The following is a 19,259-nucleotide window of genomic DNA, read 5'->3' on the forward strand; positions in this document are numbered from 1 at the left end:
TTATTTTTATTGTAAAATTTACATAAAATAAAGCTGACCATTTTAACCATTTTTAAGTGTACAGTTCAGTGGCAGTAAGTGCATTCATAATGTTGTGCAACCATCACCACTATCCATCTCCAGATCCTTTTCCTCATCCATACTGAAACTCTGTACCTATTAAACAATAACTTCCTATTTCTCCCTACCCCCAGCCCCTAGTAACCACTATTCTACCTTCTGTATCTAAGTATTTGACTATTCTAAGTACCTCATATAGGTAGAATCAAATAATATTTGTCTTTGTGTCTGGCTTATTTCACTTACTGTAATGTTTTTAAGGATCATCCATGTTGTAGCAGGTATCAGAATTTCATTCCTTTTTAAGGCTAATATTCTGTTGCCTGTATATACCATATTTTATTTATACACTCTGCTGATGGACATTTAGATTGTTTCTACCTTTTGGCTATTGTGAATAATGCTGCTATGAAGATGGATGTACAGATACCTGTTTTGCTTCCAATTCTTTTCAGTACTTTTGCATACATAAATGAAATCATTACTGGATCAAATAATAATAGTATTTTTAATTTTAGGGGGAACCATTTACTGTTTTCCATGGCAGCTGTGCCATTTTACATTTCTGTCATCAAGAGCTAGGCTACTCAAAAGTAGCTGTATATATGAGGGAATATAGAAGTCACTGTGCATGCCCAGGGAATGGTACAGGCTCATAAAATAGCTCAGAAGACCTTGAGTTTGTACCTTGTGCTGATCTTTACCACAGAAATCCTATGCCAATTTTAAAAAACAAAAAAGAAAACAAAACCAAACCTGACGAGCCCTGGGGAAGAGGCAGCATCTGATCTCCAGAGTTATCACTTTAGAAGATTCAAACATTCAGTAAAATCATAAGGCATACAAAGAAACAGGAAAATATGGCCTCCTCAAAGCAGGGAAAAGTAAGTCACTAGAAACTGTTGCTGAGAAAGACTAGATGGTAGATTTGCTAAACAAACACTTAAAGCAAGTATCTTACAGATGTGCAAAGAACTAAAGGAAGAGGTGGATTAAGTTAAAAAAAAACAGTGGAATAAAATGGAAATATCAATGGAAAGATAGAAAACAAGAAAAGAAACACCAGAATTCTGGAGCTGAAAAGTGTAATAACTGAAGTGAAAACCTTACTTGAATGATTCAAAAGCATATTTGAGCAGGTAAAATAAAGAATCAGCAGACTTCAAAATAAAACAATTGAAATTATGAAGTCTGAGGAACAGAAGAAAAAAATGAGACTGGCTGCAATGGCTAACGCCTATAATCCCAACGCTTTGGGAGGCTGAGGCAGGTGTGTTGCTTGAGGCCGGGAGTTTGAGACGAGCCTGGGCAACACGGCAAAACCTCATCTCTGCAAAAAATAAAAACAAAAATTAGCCAGGTGTGGTGATATATGCCTGTAGTCCTGCCTACCCAGGAGGTTGAGGCAGGATCACTTGAGTCCAGGAGCTTGAGGCTGCAGTAAGCCATGATCATGCCACTGCACTCCAGCCTGGGCAACAGAGCAAGACCCTGTCTATAAAAAAAAATAAAAAATAAAAAATAAATGGACAGAGCCTAAGAAACCTGTCAGACATCATCAAGTAGACCAACATGCAATGTGGAAATTTTAGGAGAAAAGAGAGAGAAAGGTGCAGAAAGAGTATTTGAAGAAATGGCTGAAAACTTCCTAGATTTGATGAAAGATATGAATATAAACCTCCAAGAAGTTCAGTGAACTCCAGGTAGGATAAACTCAAGTGAGATCTCGCCAAGAAAGACACATTATAATCAAACTGTAGAAAGCCATAGACAATGAGAAAATCTTAAAAGGAGCAAGAGAGAAACATCTTGTCACATACAAAGGATCCTCATAAGATTTTAGAAGATTTCTCATCCGAAACATTAGAGGCCAGAAAGCAGTGGGTTCAATTGCTTGAACCCGGGGGACGGAGGTTGCAGTGAGCTGAGATCATGATACCACTGCACTCTAGCCTGAGTGACAAAGTGAGACTCAAAAACAAAGAAGCTCATGCAAATTCACATTAGAGTGTTATAAGTTTAGGATGTTAAGCGTAATCCCTGTGGTATCCACAAAGAAAATGGCTATACAAAAGGAAATAAGAAGGGAATTAAAACATTTCATTACCAAAACAATCAAGTAAACACACAAGAAAACATTAATGCAGGAAATAAGAGACAAAATAGCTATGACATACAGAAAATAAATGACAGGTTGGCAGAAGAAAATTTGTCCTTATCAATAATTCCTTTTTTTTTTTTTTTTTTTGAGATAGGGTCTTGCTCTGTCACCCAGGCTGGAGTGCAGTGGCGTGACACGGCTCACAGCAGCCTCGACCTCCTGGACTCTAGCAATCCTCCCATCTCAGCCTGCCAAGTACCTGGGACTATAGATGCATGCCACTGCACCAGCTAATTTTTGTATTTTTTGTAGAGACAGGGTTTCATCATGTTGCCTAGGCTAGTCTGGAACTCCTGGACTCAAGCAGTCCTCCTGCCTTGGCCTCCCAAAGTGCTAGGATTACAGGCATGAACCACTGTGCCCAGCCCACAGTAATTACTTTGAATGTAAATGGATTTAAAGTCTCCAATCAAATAACAGATATTGGCAGAATGAATTTTATAAAACATAATCTTATATTTAAAAACATATATGCTGTCTACAAGAGTAAGACTTTAGATCCAAAAATGCAAATAGATTGAAAGCAAAAAGGATGGAAAAAGATATTTTATGGACATAGTAAATAAAAGACAGCAGGAACGGCTATGTTATTATCAGATAAAACAGACTTTAAATAAAGATTATATGAGACAAAGAAGGATATTATATATTAATAAAAGATTAAATACAGCAAGAAGATAAAACAAGTGTACATATTTTTGTATATAATAACAGACTGTCAAAACATATGCAGCAAAAGTGGACAGAATTAGAGAAATAGTTATTCCGTAATAGTTAGACAATACCCCACTGTCAATAATGGGTCTATTAACTAGATAGGAATTAGGTAGGAAAACAGGGGTCCTGAAGAATGAAGGCAGAGCACAGTGGCTAATACCTATAATCCTAGCACTTTGGGAGGCTGAGGCAGGTGGATCACCTGATATCAGGAGTTTGAGACCAGCCTGACCAACATGGCGAAACCCCGTCTCTACTAAAAATACAAAAATTAGCTGGGTGTCATGGTTTGTGCCTGTAATCCCAGGTACGGGAGGCTGAGATAGGTGAATCACTTGAACCTGGAAGGTGGAGGTTACGTTGAGCCGAGATTGTGCCACTACACTCCAGCCTGGGAGACAGAGCGAGACTCCATCTCAAAAAAAAAATAAAATAAAAATAAAACAATTAGATCTAAAGATGTATACAGAATACTACCCAACAACAAAATACACATTCTTCTCACATATACATGAGACATTCTTTAGGACAGACCATATGTTAGACTTAAATCAAGTCTCAGTCAAATTTAAAAGATATATAAGGTATCTTCTCTGACCACAACAGGATGAAATTAGAAATCAGTAACAGAAAGAATACTGGAAAATTCACAAATGTATGGAAATTAAGCAACACATTCTTAACCAATGGGTGAAAAAAGAAATCACAAAGGAAATTAGAAAGTACTTACAGACAAGTAAAAACCAAATCAGAACATACCAAAAGTTAGAAGGTGCCGCAAAAGCAACACTCAGAGGAAAATTAATAGCTATAAATGCTTACATTAAGAATGAATGCCAGGCGTGGTGGCTTAATCCCAACACTTTGGGAGGCCAAAGCGGGCAGATCACTTGAGCCCAGGAGTTTGAGGCTAGCCTGGGCAACATGGTGAAACCTGTCTCTATCAAAAATGCAAAAATTAGCTAGGTGCTGTAGTCTGTGGGTAGTCACAGCTACTTGGGAGGCTGAGGTGGGAAGACTGCTTGAACCCAGAGGCAGAAGTTACAGTGAGTTGCAATGGTGACCCACCTTGCACTCTAGCCTGGGTGACGGGAGTGAAACCGTGTCTCAAAAAAAAAAAAACCCAAAAAACCTCAGGTGAACAACCTAGCTTTCAACTTAAAGGAAATAGAACAAGAACAAACTCAACCCAAATCTAGCAGAATGAAGGAAATAATAAAGATAAAAGCAGAGACAAACAGAACAGAAAAAGAATAGAGCATTAACAAAGTCCATAGTTGGTTCTTGAAAAAGACAACGAAATGTATATGCCTTAACTAGATTGACTAAGGAAGAAGAGAAGGTTGAAAGTACTAAAATCAGAGTTAAAAGTGGAGACATTACTACTGATTCCACAGAAATAAAGATTATAAGAATACTATGGACAATTGTATGTTAATAAATTGTGTAACCTAGGTGTGATGGACAAATTACTAGAAACATAAAACTTACCAAGATTGGAACATGAAGAAATAGAAAATGTGAACAGACTTATACCTAGCAGGGAGAGTGAATCAGTGATCAAAAATATCTTGACAGAGAAAAGCTGTGGACCTGATGACTTCACTGGTAAATTCTATCAAACAGTTAAGAACTAACACCAGTGCTTCTCAAACTTCAAGAAATTGAAGAAAAGAAAACACTTCCTAATTCATTCTGTGATGCCAGTATTGTCTTGATATAATATCAGACAAAGATGCTGCAAGAAAACTGTAGACCAGTATCTCTTATGAACATTGATGCAAAAATCTTCAACAGAATACTAGCAAACCAAATCAAGCAACACATTAAACACATCACGGCCAAGTGCGATTTATCCTGGAATGCAAGAATGATTCAACATATAAAATTTGATCAGTGTAATATATCACATTAACAGAAAGAAGGGGAAAAGAAACTCACATTATCATCTCAGTTGACACAGAAAAGGCATTTGGCCAAATTCAGCACCCTTTCATGCTAAAAACAACTAGGAATAGAAGGACCTGAACATAGTAAAAACCATGTATGAAAAAAGCCACAGGGACTATCATAGTAAATGGTGAAAGACTAAAAGCTTTTCCTCTAAAATCAGGAACAAGGCAAGGAGACCCACTTTTGCCACTTCTCTTTAACGTAATATTGAACTTCTAGCCAGAGGAATTAGACAAGAAAAAAATAGTTAAAAGTATCTAAATTGGAAAGGAAGAAGTAAAAATCTATTTGCAGCTGATACTATAAGTGTAATACCCTAAAGATTTTTCAGAAAAGACCTATTAGAACTAATAAATTCAATAAAGTAGCAAGATATAAAATCAGCACCAAAAACATCAATTGTATTTCTCTATATTAACAATGGACAATCTGAAAAGGAAATTAAGAAAACCCATTTTCAATAGCATCAAAAATAATCAAATACTTAGGAATTTACTTAACCAAGGAGGCAAAAGACTTGTATAATGAAAATGATGAAATATTACTGAAAGAAATTAGACATAAATAAATGGAAAGATATCTCATTTTCATGGATTGGGAGATTAAATATTGTTAAGATGTCAGTACTACCCAAAGCAATCTTATACATTCAAAGTGCTATCCTTATCAAAATCCCAATGACATTTTTTGTAGAAATAGAGATATCTGTCCTAAAATTCTTATAGAATCTTAAGAGACCCTAAATAATCAAAATAGTCTTAAAAAAAGAAAGTTTGACCACTCTCTTTCTGGTTTCAAAAGTTGCTACAAAGCTACAGAGAGAAAATCAATGTACTTAAACTAACATAAAGACAGACATATAAACCAATGGAATAAAATAGGTATCCAGAAAAACTCTGCCTGTTGTCAACTGATTTTTGACAAGGGTAGCAAGACCATTCAGTGGAGGAAAGGACAGTTTTCAACAAATGGTGCTGGGAAAACTGAATATCCATTTGCAAAAGAATTTAGTTGGACCTTTACCTAACAATGTATACAAAAATTAACCCAAAATGGATCAAAGACCTAAATGTAAGAGCTAAAACTATGAAACTCTTAGAAAAAAACATAGGGCAAAACTTCACAACATGAAGAACAAACTGCTGGGCATGGTGATGTGTGACTGTAGTCCCAGCTACTCGGGAGGCTGAGGCTGGAAGATCAGTTGAGGCCAGGAGTATGAGGCTGTAATGTATTATACTAATGCCTGTGAATAGCCACTGCATTACACCCTGAGCCACATAGATCCATCTCCAAAAAATAGAGTAGACAAACTGGACTTCATGAAAATAAAAAATTTTCGTGCATCTTAAAAAGATTACCTGGCAGGGCACAGTGGTTCACGCCTATAATTCCAGCACTTTGAGAGGCTGTGGTGGGTCAATTGCTTGAGCCCAGGCGTTTGAGACCAGCCTGGGCAACGTGGCAAAACCCCATCTCTACAAAAAAAGAAAAAGAAAAATTGTGTATTAAAAAAATAAGAAAATATTACCAACAGAGTTACTCATAGGCAACTCATAGAATGGGAGAAAGCATTTGCAAATCATTAGTCTGACGAGAGATTGTATTCAGAATATATACACAACACCTAAAATGCCACAACAATAAAATGACTTGATTCAAAAAGAGGCAAAGGACTTCAATAGACTTTTGGAATTTCTCCAGATAAGCTGTACAGATTGTCAGTAAGCATATGAAAAGATGCTCAACATCACTAATCATTGGGGAAATGCAAATCAAAATGACCTCATACCCATTAGAATGACTACTATCAAAACAACAACAACAAAACCCCCAGAAAATAACAAGTGTTGGTGAGTATGTAGTGAAATTGGAACCTTTGTATACCGTTAGTGAGAATGTAAAATGATGTCGCCATTGTGAAAACTGGTACAGCTGTTCCTCAAAAAATTAAAAATAGAATTACCATGTAACCTAACAGTTGTACTTTTAGGCATATGCACAAAAGAAAGCAGGGTCTTGAAGACATGTTTGTACATTCATGTTCTTCACAATAGCTAAAAATTGGAAGTAACCCAAGTGTCCATTGACAGATGAATGGTTAAGTGTCGTATATACATACAATAGAATATTATTGAGCCTTAAAAAGAAAGTTCTGACATATGCTACAACATGGATGAACCTTGAAAATATTATGCTTAGTGAAATAAGCCAGTCAGAAAAAGAAAAATATTCCACTTAAAGGAAGTAACAAGGGTAGTAAAATTCGTAAAGACAGAAAATAGAATAGTGGATGCCAGGAGTTAGGGGAAAGGGGAAATGGAGAGTTACTGTTCAGTGGGTGCAGAATTTTAGTTTTGGGAAAGTTGAAAAAAGTTCTGGGCCAGGCGCGGTGGCTCGTGCCTGTAATTTCAGCACTTTGGGAGGCCGAGGCAGGTGGATCACCTGAGGTCAGCAGTTCGATACCAGCCTGGCCAACATGGTGAAACCCCATCTCTGCTAAAAATACAAAAATTAGCCGGGCATTGTGGTGGGTGCCTATAATCCCAGCTCCTTGGGAGGCTGAGGCAGAATCACTTGAAACCCAGGGGGTGGAAGTTGCAGTGAGCTGAGACCACACCATTGCACTCTAGCATGGGCAACAAGAGTGAAACTCCGTCTCAAAAAAAAAAAAAAAAATAGAGAGTTCTGGGTGGAGGTGATGGTTGCACAACAATGTGAATGTTACTTTATTCCACTGATTGTACACTTAAAAATGGTTAAGATGGTATATTTTATGTATTTGCCACAGTTTTAAAAATTGGAGAAAACACTACTGATCATAAAGCATATAATAAAGACATATCTTACCTTTAGCTGATGCTGGTATGAGACTTATAATATGTTCAGGCTTTCCTTAAGTTGCAGGTTTCTAGAAATGATTAGTGACTGTATAGAAACTGTACTCTTATGATTGTGGGAATACTACTTATTAATTATTGGAGCAAGCTCTGGAATGCATTTATAGTAATTTTGTTTTTTAAGTTCTTAGGGCCAGTACCAACAAATGTAAGAAGGGTGTTTCGAAATTTTGTCAAGTGTAATAAGATCGTACTTTTCTTTTAAACTACTTTGATGTTGTTTCTGGAAATGATGAATATTCACTACATTATTTTGATTTTATGTTTATCCTTCTACATGTTTTTCTACTTAATAGACACATTTAGATCACAGTAAGAATGTATTTGAGTGCCAATAAACCTGACTTACCCTTGATTTTTGATGTTCTGTTCTAAATTTAGATATCCAAAGAGAAGAAGAAAAAGTGAAACGATCTGTGAAAGATGCTGCCAAGAAGGGCCAGAAGGATGTCTGTGTAGTTCTGGCCAAGGAGATGATCAGGTCAAGGAAGGCCGTGAGCAAGCTGTATGCCTCCAAAGCGCACATGAACTCAGTGCTCATGGGGATGAAGAACCAGCTGGGTAAGGCTGCACTTAACCTTACAGTCAGCTTGTAATGCCAGTGTTGCTGTTATTATCAACATGGGTTCCTTGAATAGGAAAAACTCTACTCTGGTTTTTATTCTTTGTATTTTCTTAGTGTTGAGTGTTGTACAAATGCAAAATATAATAATGTTTTCTTTTGTTAGTATTTTCTAAATAATAATGAAATCTACATATAAATCTGCTTTGTTTAGAAGTTAGAATGTATTGAACAGTGTTATCAAGTGACCTGAGAATTCAGTTGTAGAAGTAAGGGGCCAGCTTAGATGTTTGGAGGGAGACTGAAGAAAAGAGCTTTCTACCTTTGTCCTAGTCCCAGAGCAGCCGCAGGCAAAATGTTACAACAGGCTGTGGGGCTTTGGCTCATCTCCTTTTCTCCTTCATCTCTGTCTACCTAATGCTTCCTCACATCTTAGGAATCTGTAGACCACGTTATGGGTATTCAGCATACATGTGAACTGTCCATTTTCGATGACTTTTAGGAACTCATGATATTTAAAATAGGAATAAACATTGTTTCCTTTCAGTGTCCAGTACAGTACTGTTTGTAGTCATTCATCTAGTTGGTTTCTTTTCTTAATTTCCATCAAATTATGAAGTAGTTCTAACTCAGAACTATAATTCTTTAGTAATGGCAGCAAATGACTGTCAGATATTTAGATTGAATACAGACTCAGAAATCATGGAGAGCCACGCATGGTGGCATGCAGTTGTGGTCCCAGCTGCTAAGGAGGTTGAGCAAAGAGAATTAAGTGCTTGAGCCCAGGGGTTTGAGGCCACAGTGAGCTATGATTGCACCTGTGAATAACCATTGTGCTTGAGCCTGGACAATATATATAGCAAGACTGTGTCTGTAAAAAAGAAAGAAATTATGGAGAAATTTTTCACTAAAGAATATTTTCAACTCTGTCAGATACTTTATTGATCACACTCAAAAGAAGTTAGAAGATGAAGTGATTTAATTTATAGAATGGTGCCAAATGAGTTTTTAATGCATTATTTGGTTGTATTTTGTTCTGAAGGTATTTTCTTCACATTCAATTTTAACATTCAAATATGGTTTTAAAATATGCCTAACCATTAATGTATCATTAGTTTCTTTCTCCAGATACTGAAGAGAATAATCATGGGCTGAGAAAGAGTAAAAAAAAATGACAAAATGTTTGTACCACATCATCTTTTAAAAAATCTATCAAGATTATCTTTTATTTATTTACTTTTTGTTTTTTGAGGTGGAGTCTGTCACCCAGGCTGGAGTGCAGTGGTGCGATCTTGGTAACTGCGACCTCTACCTCCCAGGTTCAAGCGATTCTCCCGCCTCACCCTCCCGAGTAGCTGGGATTACAGGTGCCCACCACTACGCACCCCTAATTTTTGTATTTTTAGTAGAGATAGGGTTTCGCCATGTTACCCAGGCTGGTCTCAAACTCCTGACCTCAGGTGATCTGCCTTCCTCGGCCCTGCAAAGTGCTGGGATTACAGGCATGAGTCACCACTTCTGGCCTATCTTCACTTTTAAATACCATGTTATTTCAGCCCGAAAGTGATGATTTTAGGCTCTTGAAATACTGGATATATCACCTAGATATGCCTTTTGACCAAACTGAGTATCAGTGCCGTAAAGAAATAGTCTAATCTTGTCATGTTTGAAAGCTCAAGTATTCTTGTCTTTTATAGCCAGCTTGAAAGTTTCAGATTTATTCTCAACTTTTCCTGCAACATGCTCAAAAGACACATGTTCAGTTGACCATGATAAGCTTGTTTAAAAATTTTTCACTCTTTCCTTATTGCTTATTTTGCCTTTTTTCCTCTATGAATAAAGCAAGTGTATGCACAGCCTCTTTTTTCCAATTGTGGAGATGAAAGCAGAGGATAATATAATAAATCTTTATGTACCTATCATGCAGAACTAATAAAATCTATCTTTTATTTATTTATTTTTTTGGTAGAGACAGGGTTTCGCCATGTTGCCCAGGCTGGTCTTGAACTCCTGAGCTCAAGCGATCCACCCACCTCAGTCTTCCAAAGTGCTGGGATTATAGGTGTGAGCCGCTGCACCTGGTCCAGAACTAATAAAATCTAACGTTTTGTTGTATTTGCCTGCTTCTATATTATAAAAGAAATAAAGCATTATTACAAAAGTTGAAGTTCCTTTACTACCCCTTTCCAGTTTCATTCTCTTCTCTCCCATCCTCTCCAGAGAAAACCACTATTGTGAATCTTAAAATTTATATGAATAGTATCATACTATAGATACCATTCTGCGTCTTTTTTCTCCATTTATCATTGTTTTTGAAATATGTTCATATGGATAAATGTAGGTGGGGTACAATGGCTCACACCTGTAATGCCAGCCCTTTGGGAGACTGTGGCAGGAGGATCACTTGAGCCAGGAGTTCGAAACCAGCCTGGGAAACATAATGAAACCCTGTCTGTATAAAACAAGACAAAAAAAACCAACAGCAACCACAATAAAATGATCTATGTATATATATAGGCCGGGCGCGGTGGCTCAAGCCTGTAATCCCAGCACTTTGGGAGGCTGAGACGGGCGGATCACGAGGTCAGGAGATCGAAACCATCCTTGCTAACACGGTGAAACCCCGTCTCTATTAAGAAATACAAAAAACTAGCCGGGCGAGGTGGCGGGCGCCTGTAGTCCCAGCTACTCGGGAGGCTGAGGCCGGAGAATGGCGTGAACCCGGGAGGCGGAACTTGCAGTGAGCTGAGATCCGGCCACTGCACTCCAGCCTGGGCAACAGAGCGAGACTCCGTCTCAAAAAAAAAAAAAAAAAAAAATGATCTATGTATATATATAGAGAGAGGGAGAGGATGCTGTAGTCCATTGATTTGAACTACTAGATGAAATTACATTGGTGTATCACATTTTATTTTCTGTTCCCCTTTTGATGGATATTAAGGTTATTTTCAGGTTTTGCTATGTGTAAAAGTTTAGGACAGTTGTATACTCAGAAGTAGAATTGCTAAGTAAATAGTTGGGTTTAAATTTTGCTAGAATTACAAAATTGCTCTCCAAAGAAGCTTTACTAATTTATATTTCCAGCAGCAGTTCATGAGTTCTTTTTTTCCATACCTTTTTAATTGGTATTGTCATACTTTTTTATTTTTGAGAAATGTTATCTTGTATTAATAGTTCTCTCAGAGCTACTAAACTTGATCATTCTCTTTTCTTTGCCCTTTCTTCCTGTATCCTGATTCCAAAATACCTTTTCAACTAGTTAAAGTAAGTAATCATTAGTCTGCATGGAAAAAACTCTTTTATCATACACTTTAAGCGGTATACAAAACAAAAGCTCCCCTGTGCACTGCACATAAGAGCCTATTGTTTAAGTATACACCCATAACAATATGTTAAGTTGTTTGTTTCATATATACTGTAGCTTTACCAGAATTGAAAAGTGAAGTATTTGCTCTTTGGCCTCTGAATGTTAAGGTGCTAGGGTTCTATTCTAGATCCTCTGCTCCTTTCCATCTTTACTTCCACTAGTTGATCTTATCTAACCCCATGCCTTTAAATGCCATTGATTTTTAAATTTTTATCTTCAGGGCTGACTTTATCTCTAAGTGCGTAATTGGCATCTCCACTCAGATGTCTTAAGGGGTATCTCAAAATTGATATGCCTATAAAAAAAAATCTTGATTTTCCTTCTCCCACCACTTTCTCTTCTTCCAGTCTTTCTACTATGAGAATTTTTTTTTAATTTTAATTTTTGGCATCATTAAAAAATTAAACATATGTATACTCTGGGTTACATTATAATTGATGAGTTTAATGAGACTTCAATCCCCCATTTGCATTTTTGTTTTTGAGGTTTGGTGTCAAATTTCACTGTGGCAATCCAGTGTGAAAAGAGGAAAACTCAATTTACTGTGTAAATGTCCTTACCAAAGGAATCCCATCTGATGCAAAGATTTTAAGTAGTCTTTTTTTATTTTATTTTTTGAGATGAGGTCTCGCACTGTCGCCCAGGCTGGAGTGCAGTGGTGCCATCTCGGCTCACTGCAACCTCAGTAGTCTTAATGGAGAAAAGTGGGAAAGGAGTCGCCGGACAGATAGATGAGAACAGTGTATATATATGCATAGTTCTCAAGTATTTTATCTGTAGCATAACCCACATTATAAGTGGTGTTTTAGTTCAGCAAAGTATCACATGAAATTTATGTTGTTAATGTGAATTTTATTGATTTTGAAGTTTTTTTATATTTAAGTTTGTTTTTGAAATAGTTTTATAATTGTACAATTATAGGCATTGGGCATTTGTACCCAATTAGTAAAATACACATAAGTAAAGCCAACAACAGAAAGTTGTTTGTAACAGGGGAACTGTTAACATTTTATTTTTCTTCAGTGAAGGATTGAATCAGTAAATTATGATTTATTTAGGTTTCAGCATAGTATTCAGCTATAGAAAGATGTTAATGATGCATCATTTAATAAGAAATCAAGTTGCAGAACAGTATATATAGCATGATAGCACTCTGTAAATAAGTAAATAGAGGATGCGTTTGTGTAGGTGTGTAAATAAATGATAAGTGGATAAACAGAGGTCTGAAAAAGGTTTACTTCTCAGGAGAGAAGTTGGATTGTTTGAATCGTCCTTATTGTTTTCTCTTTAACTTCTTATTATGGAAATTTTAAGCATATGCAAAAGCAGAGTGAATACCCAAATGAATCTCTATGTACCTATCACCCAGCTTAAACAATTGTCAACTCTTGGCTGATTTTACTTAATCTATATTCATCCCACCTAGTCCCTGTGTTTTCCCCTGGGAATCCATATACATTTATCCCTCAGTGTCCACAGGGGGATTGGTTCCAGGATCCCCACAGATACCAACATTTGTGGATGCTCAAGTCCCTTATATAAAATGAAGTAGTATTTGCATATAACCTACGCATATCCTCCTGTATACGTTTAACCTCTAGATTAATTATGTAATACCTAATACAATGCAAATGCTATGTAAATAATTGTTATACTATATTGTTTAGGGAATAATGACAAAAAGCTTATCCGTGTTTGGTACAGACACAGCCTTTCATTTTCATTGTTGTTGAATATTTTTGATATTGAATATTTTGTTGTCTTTGGTTGGTTGAATTTACAAACACTGAACCCACAGATATGGAGGACGAACTGTAATTTCATCTATAAGTATTTCCATATGGATTTCTAAAAGAAAAGCATTGTATCCTTCTATTCCTTGGCGCATCTTTTCAGTCCTGGGGACTTGTATCCTACAGTGCTTGGATGTGTGCATGTACATTGCCTTTGCACTGTATTTTCTGTTTCTTTCTGAAAGCAACAGTCTTAGTTATTGGATTTCTCAGACTGGTCCTTTAATTTTCTTATCTTTTCCATGTTCCATTTTGAGGATAATAATAGTTAGTGCCTTCCTCATAAGCAGGTTGTGAGGCTCACTTCATTGTCTGGCATAGTAATTGCTGTATAGATAGGTTCTAAATATTCTCATCATTATCATGATCAATTTTGTCTGTATAATCTACTTTTTGCAAAATTTCCTCAACTTTATTTTCCATTTTTTCTCATGAATTCTTTATTTTGGCTATCTTAACTTTAATTTTCAAGAAAGAGTTCTCAGTTTCTTATTTAAAAAAAAATTCTGTTCTTCCTCGTTGGTGCAGTATTTTCTTTTGTTAATGATAGTTGTCCTTTTGAAATTTTCTTACGTTCTGTATACTGTTTCTCAGAACTTCTCCCAATCGTCCTCTTCTTTCCTATTCCACTTATCTTTTTAAAGAAAGAGGTGGGCGGGAGGGAGGGAGGCAGAGGAGAGAGTGGAAGGGAGGAGGGTAGGGGAAGCTAGATTTAAATATAGGCTTTCTGAGTACCTGCCCTCCCTAGTCTTTTCAGGCATATAGACTGAGCTACAAAAACCAAAATGTTAATTCATTTAATAAATATCTCTTTTAGCCCTATTATGTGCTAGGCATACTGCTGGGCACTGGGGTTAAAATCGTGAATATTACAGGCACAATCACTGCCCTCTAGGTATGGGGTAAATTGCAGATAATTGAAGAAATATAATAAAAATTAAAAATAATAAATAATCAAATGGATATTTATAATTGCAAACTGTGATATGCACTAGGAGAATGTAAAAGAGAAATGTAGAATCAGGGATGGCTCCTTTCAGGCACTGATGAATCCTGAAGGAAGATGAACTATTAAGTTTGTGGGAGCGTGGGAAGCGGTGTGCCAACTTGGATGGCTAGCATGTGTGAAGGCCCTGGGGCCAAAAAGAACTGAGCATTCCCGGCACAGAAGGAAGGTCTGGGAGGTTGGGTACTGAGCAAGTGGGAGGGATGGCTGGAGAGGATGAGCAAGGAGGTGAAGATGACAGTTTTTACAGCTGTTAGAAGAGCAAGGTTTCTCAAAGACAAATTCAAAATAAGACGTGCTGTAGCAATGCAGATAAAGTGCAATGCGAGTTAAGAGGAAAAGTATTTTGGGGAGAATCAGGGCAGCATCTGAGTATAGAGGGATTAGGTGTACTAAGGCACAATTGAAATATTTCAGGCTGTGTTCAGGAAACAGTTTGACAGGAATACATGAAGGGGAGCAGTGGGAGGTGAGGCTGGAAAGGTAAGTTGGAGTCAGAGTTCTGAGATATCAGGCTGAGGAATTTAAATTCTTTTGTAGACATTTGAAAGCTTTAGCACATTATAAGCACAGAGCACAGGTGCAGGGAGGGACAGTCCATTGTGATTGGTGGCAGTGGGACCTGAGAGGTAAAGGAGTGGAGTAGGGGAATGGAATAGGTTAGTCTAGTGAGAATGGAGTAGAAGACACAAGAACAGGTGCAGAGTGAAGGTATAAACAAGGCTGAGATGCTCTGAGCCTTTGAGCCTGGAAAGAGACTGCAGGGCCATTAACAGACACTGGAAATACAGGGAAAGGAACAGGTCTAAGAGAGGAGTCTTCACTTGGGCTGATCAGACTAGCCCCAGGAAATCAGTGGCTATTTGGTTCACCTGGCCTCTGCAGCACCTAAGCTTTTGCTGGCAGGAAGGATTCCTAGACAGCATTGTTGCGTTGGTTAATAGTGGAATGTTGCTTGTTGGGAGATTAAATACAGCAGAGTAGGTACCAGGATAGAACTTGGGACAGGGGAGGAAGGAAGAGGCTACATTTTGGGAGTGGAAAAAGAGAAAACTAACCAAAGTTCCTGAGATGTCTTTGTTGTCTTTCCATGGCCCCATCCCACCCCTAGCCTGTTGCTGCTTTGAAAAGCCAAGATTTAACAAAGTCATTCCTCTTTCTTAAGATGTTTGCCTATTAAAATGCAGATGCCTCTGGGGAGGGGTAATCTGTTCAGCCTTGTCACGTATTAATACATTGTGATGATTAGGTGCTTTCCAGGTAACAGCTTTCTGAAATCAGCCCCTTGTAGTGTAAGACAGATGATGAGTGTATTTTGATTGGAAGAGAGGGTTAAGGGAGAGGGTCGAAGGTGGGGCAGGAAATAGAATTACCATATGCTCCAGCAATTCCGCTTTTGGGATCTACCCGAAAGAATGGAAGGCAGGGACTCAAATAGGTATTTGGATGCCAATGTTCATAGCAGCAGCATTCACAATAGCCAAAAGGTAGAAGCAACCCAAGTGTCCATTGACAGATGAATGGGTAAATAAAATGTGATGTATCTGTATAATAGAATATTATTCAGCCTTAAAAAGGGAGGAAATTCTGACTTATGCTACAGCAACATGGATGAATCTTGAAGGCATTATGCTAAGTGAAATGAGCACTTCAAAAAAGGATGAATACTACACGATTCCACTTACATGATGTACCTTGAATTCTCAGATGTAGACGCAGAAAGTAGAGTGTTGGTTGCCAAGGGTAAGGCGAAATGGGGATTGAGTTGAGTGACGGTTCAGGGGTTCAGTTTGGGAAGATGAGAAAAGTTCTGGAGATGGATGGCGGTGATGATTACACAAAAATGTGAATGAATGTACCTACTTCCACTTAACTATATACTTAAAAATAGATACACTACAAATTTTGTTATGTATAATTTTGGGTTAAAATAATTTATGTATATTTTACCATTAAAGCAGTGGGGCAGGTGTGAGTGCTGAGCTATGGTGGGATTCTGAGTGGCAGAGATGCATGAGAGCTCCAAACTCTTATATATTGATGACACTGTGTCTAGAGGGGCAGGCCATGCAATAAAAGGGAGGCCCAGGTAGGGTAGTACATCCACCTAGCTACCTTTGTCCTTTTATTTTGTTTTCTTCTGTGCTTTGATTGGAGTACCTGAAAGTGAGTTTGCAAGTTATGGATCTTTGGGGTCAAGCATAACGTTTGTGAAGTTTAAACCAATTTGTTGAATCAAAACACATTTTAAAATAATTTTCTAGTATTTTTAACTTAAGTGTTACAGATTTTGATATGATTTGGCTCTGTGTCCCCACCTAAATCTCATGTTGAATTGTGATCCTGAGTGTTGGAGGTGGTCCTGGTGGGAGGTGATTGGATCATGGGGGTGGTTTCTAATGGTTTAGCACCATCCCCCTAGTGGTGCCTCATGATAGAGTTCTCATGATCTGGTTGTTTGAAACTGTATAGCACCTCCCCTATCTGTCTCTCTCTCTCTCTGTCTCCTGCCTGCCATGTGAAGATGTGCCTGCTTCCCCTTTGCCTTGCACCACAGTTGTAAGTTTCCTGAGGCCTCCCCGGAAGCTGAAGCCTATACAGCCCACAGAACTGAGCTGATTAAACCTCTTTTCCTTATAAACGACCCAGTCTGAGGTGTGTCTTTATAGCAGTGTGAGAACATACTAATATAGACTTATTGTTTTTTAAAATGCTGTAGAAATATGTAAAATAAAAGTAATTGTTCACCAATTTCTTTGTCTTGGCCTCAGCCCCCTTACCCACTGGTAGCTCCTATTTGAGTACTATACGAACTGTCCTGCAGTTTGTTTTTGTTAGTCTAACATTATGTCATTTTATGCATACCACACACATTTATTACTCAGGTCTACAAATTTGAGCCCTTAAATAAACAAATTTTGCATTTAATATTAAATTGTGATCTAGCATATGCAAGATTAAAATTCAGTTTCTTTAAGGCTTGCTGAATAATAAGTAATCTTCTAAAATAAATACATATCCGTGTCATGTGTTGTTCATGATGGTGTTTATTCAAGGATTTTAAGTTTTCCCCTCCAAAACTTTTACAGATTTCAATTCTACAGTGCATGATTGTCTTTTTCAAATGAAATATTTGCCCCTACATAAGCAAAATACAACATTAAATGAAATTTTTAAAGGGAGTGAAAAAATCATCTACCTTCCTCACAAATTGATTGTTTCATATTTAATTTTAGTTGTTATTCATATGAATGTTTATTTTATACTCTGTAAATACCATATAAAAACACATCATTGGCGTTAAGTGAGAGTGACACTAGGCAGTCATCCTTCTAGAATTTTAAAGTCCAATTCCTGTTAGCAAGCTGGATCCTCAGAAACCCTTCTCCATCCTCCTGTTTTACTTCCCACAGCAATGCCTTTGCTGAGTTGTTTTCATAGTATTCCTTTGCTTTTTGTTGTTGTTGTCGTTGCCCAGGCTGGAGCACAATGGCGCAATCTGCTCACTGCAACCTCTGCCTCCCGGGTTCAAGCTACTCAGCCTCGCAAGTAGCTGGGATTACAGGCACCTGCCACCATGCCCAGCTCATTTTTGTATATTTAGTAGCAACGGGGTTTCACCATGTTGACGAGGCTGGTCTTGAACTTCTGACCTCAGGTGATCCACCCGCCTCAGCCTCCCAAAGTGCTGGGATTACAGGCGTGAGCCACCCGCCCAGCCCTCCTTTGCGTTTTTGTGGTGGGTAAGAAAACAGCCACATGAAGATTATTTCTATAACTTCTATACAATTAGTGGTGCAGTCAATAAAGATTATATTCTTTAATATTACTTAATATTAAAAGCCATGGAAGAAATTTATCTTAGAAGCTAGCCTGAAAAAAAGTCTTTCCTAGTGAAACCGTGTTGCTTTTACCAATGAGTGTCCTACAGCCCAAAACATGATTAACTTTTATGTTTTAGCTGTTGAGATGCTCACAGCTAAACTTAATCTCAATTGCAGTAGCTTTTATTAGCCTAGGCCACTGATTCTCAACTGGGGCTTGGGAGACATCTGACAGTATTTGGGGCCATTTTCAGTTGTCACAACTAGGAGGAAAAAGGGTGCTGCTACTGGCATCTAGTGGGCAGAAACCAGGGTTGCTGCTGAACACCCTAGAATGCATAAAACAGCTGCCTCCAGCAAAAGAATTGTCCAGCCCAAACTGTCAATAGTGTGGTTGTTGAGATACTCCAGCCCACATTTATGGAATCGACTCACACTTTTGAGCGTTTTAAATTTATTTTATTGTATCTGCCATATACATCTTTTTGATAAACTGCTTCAAGTTATTTTTTTCAAGTGGAGTGTGTAAGTCATAAATAAACGTGACTTTGAATTTTTAAAGTTTCTGAAATGTACATTGTTTCGATATTCTTTTGTGACATCCTTTTGGTTTTGGTTCACCATATTATAGAATGTTTGTACTATCTCCTTTTAATTTTTATCTTTCTGTTCATTATTATTATGTGTTAGAGATTTTTTTGGAAATCATGATGTATTAACTGCTTTTTTTTTTTTTTTTTTTTTTTTTTTCTTGTTACAAGGAAAAGGTGTCTTACTCTCAAGGGATTTTTACTTTTGAGGTTCAAATGTTTTTAATATCCCTTCTCTGAGCTTTCATTTATCATTATTGTGAAATGTCATAAGATTTCATATTTTCTTATAATCTGATTCATTGTGTTTGTAAATGCCGGTTTTA

The 19,259-nt window shown here is 37.4% G+C and overlaps 1 protein-coding gene across 2 annotated transcripts in view; it reads left to right on the top strand.

The window, feature by feature from the left end:
• CHMP3 (charged multivesicular body protein 3) overlaps positions 1–19,259 on the top strand; it is a 61,966-nt gene that overhangs the window by 28,188 nt on the left and 14,519 nt on the right. Inside the window, exon 3 of one of the 2 annotated variants that reach the window (XM_015112797.3) lies at positions 8,173–8,352. The exons of the other annotated variant lie outside the window; for it this stretch is intronic. Coding sequence (XP_014968283.2) covers positions 8,173–8,352 — 180 coding nt within the window. The remainder of the gene's footprint in view (positions 1–8,172; positions 8,353–19,259) is intronic. 2 annotated transcript variants of the gene reach the window in all.

The sequence above is a fragment of the Macaca mulatta genome, chromosome 13 (genome assembly GCF_049350105.2).
Source record: "Macaca mulatta isolate MMU2019108-1 chromosome 13, T2T-MMU8v2.0, whole genome shotgun sequence".
In the NCBI taxonomy this organism is placed as follows: Eukaryota; Metazoa; Chordata; class Mammalia; order Primates; family Cercopithecidae; genus Macaca; species Macaca mulatta.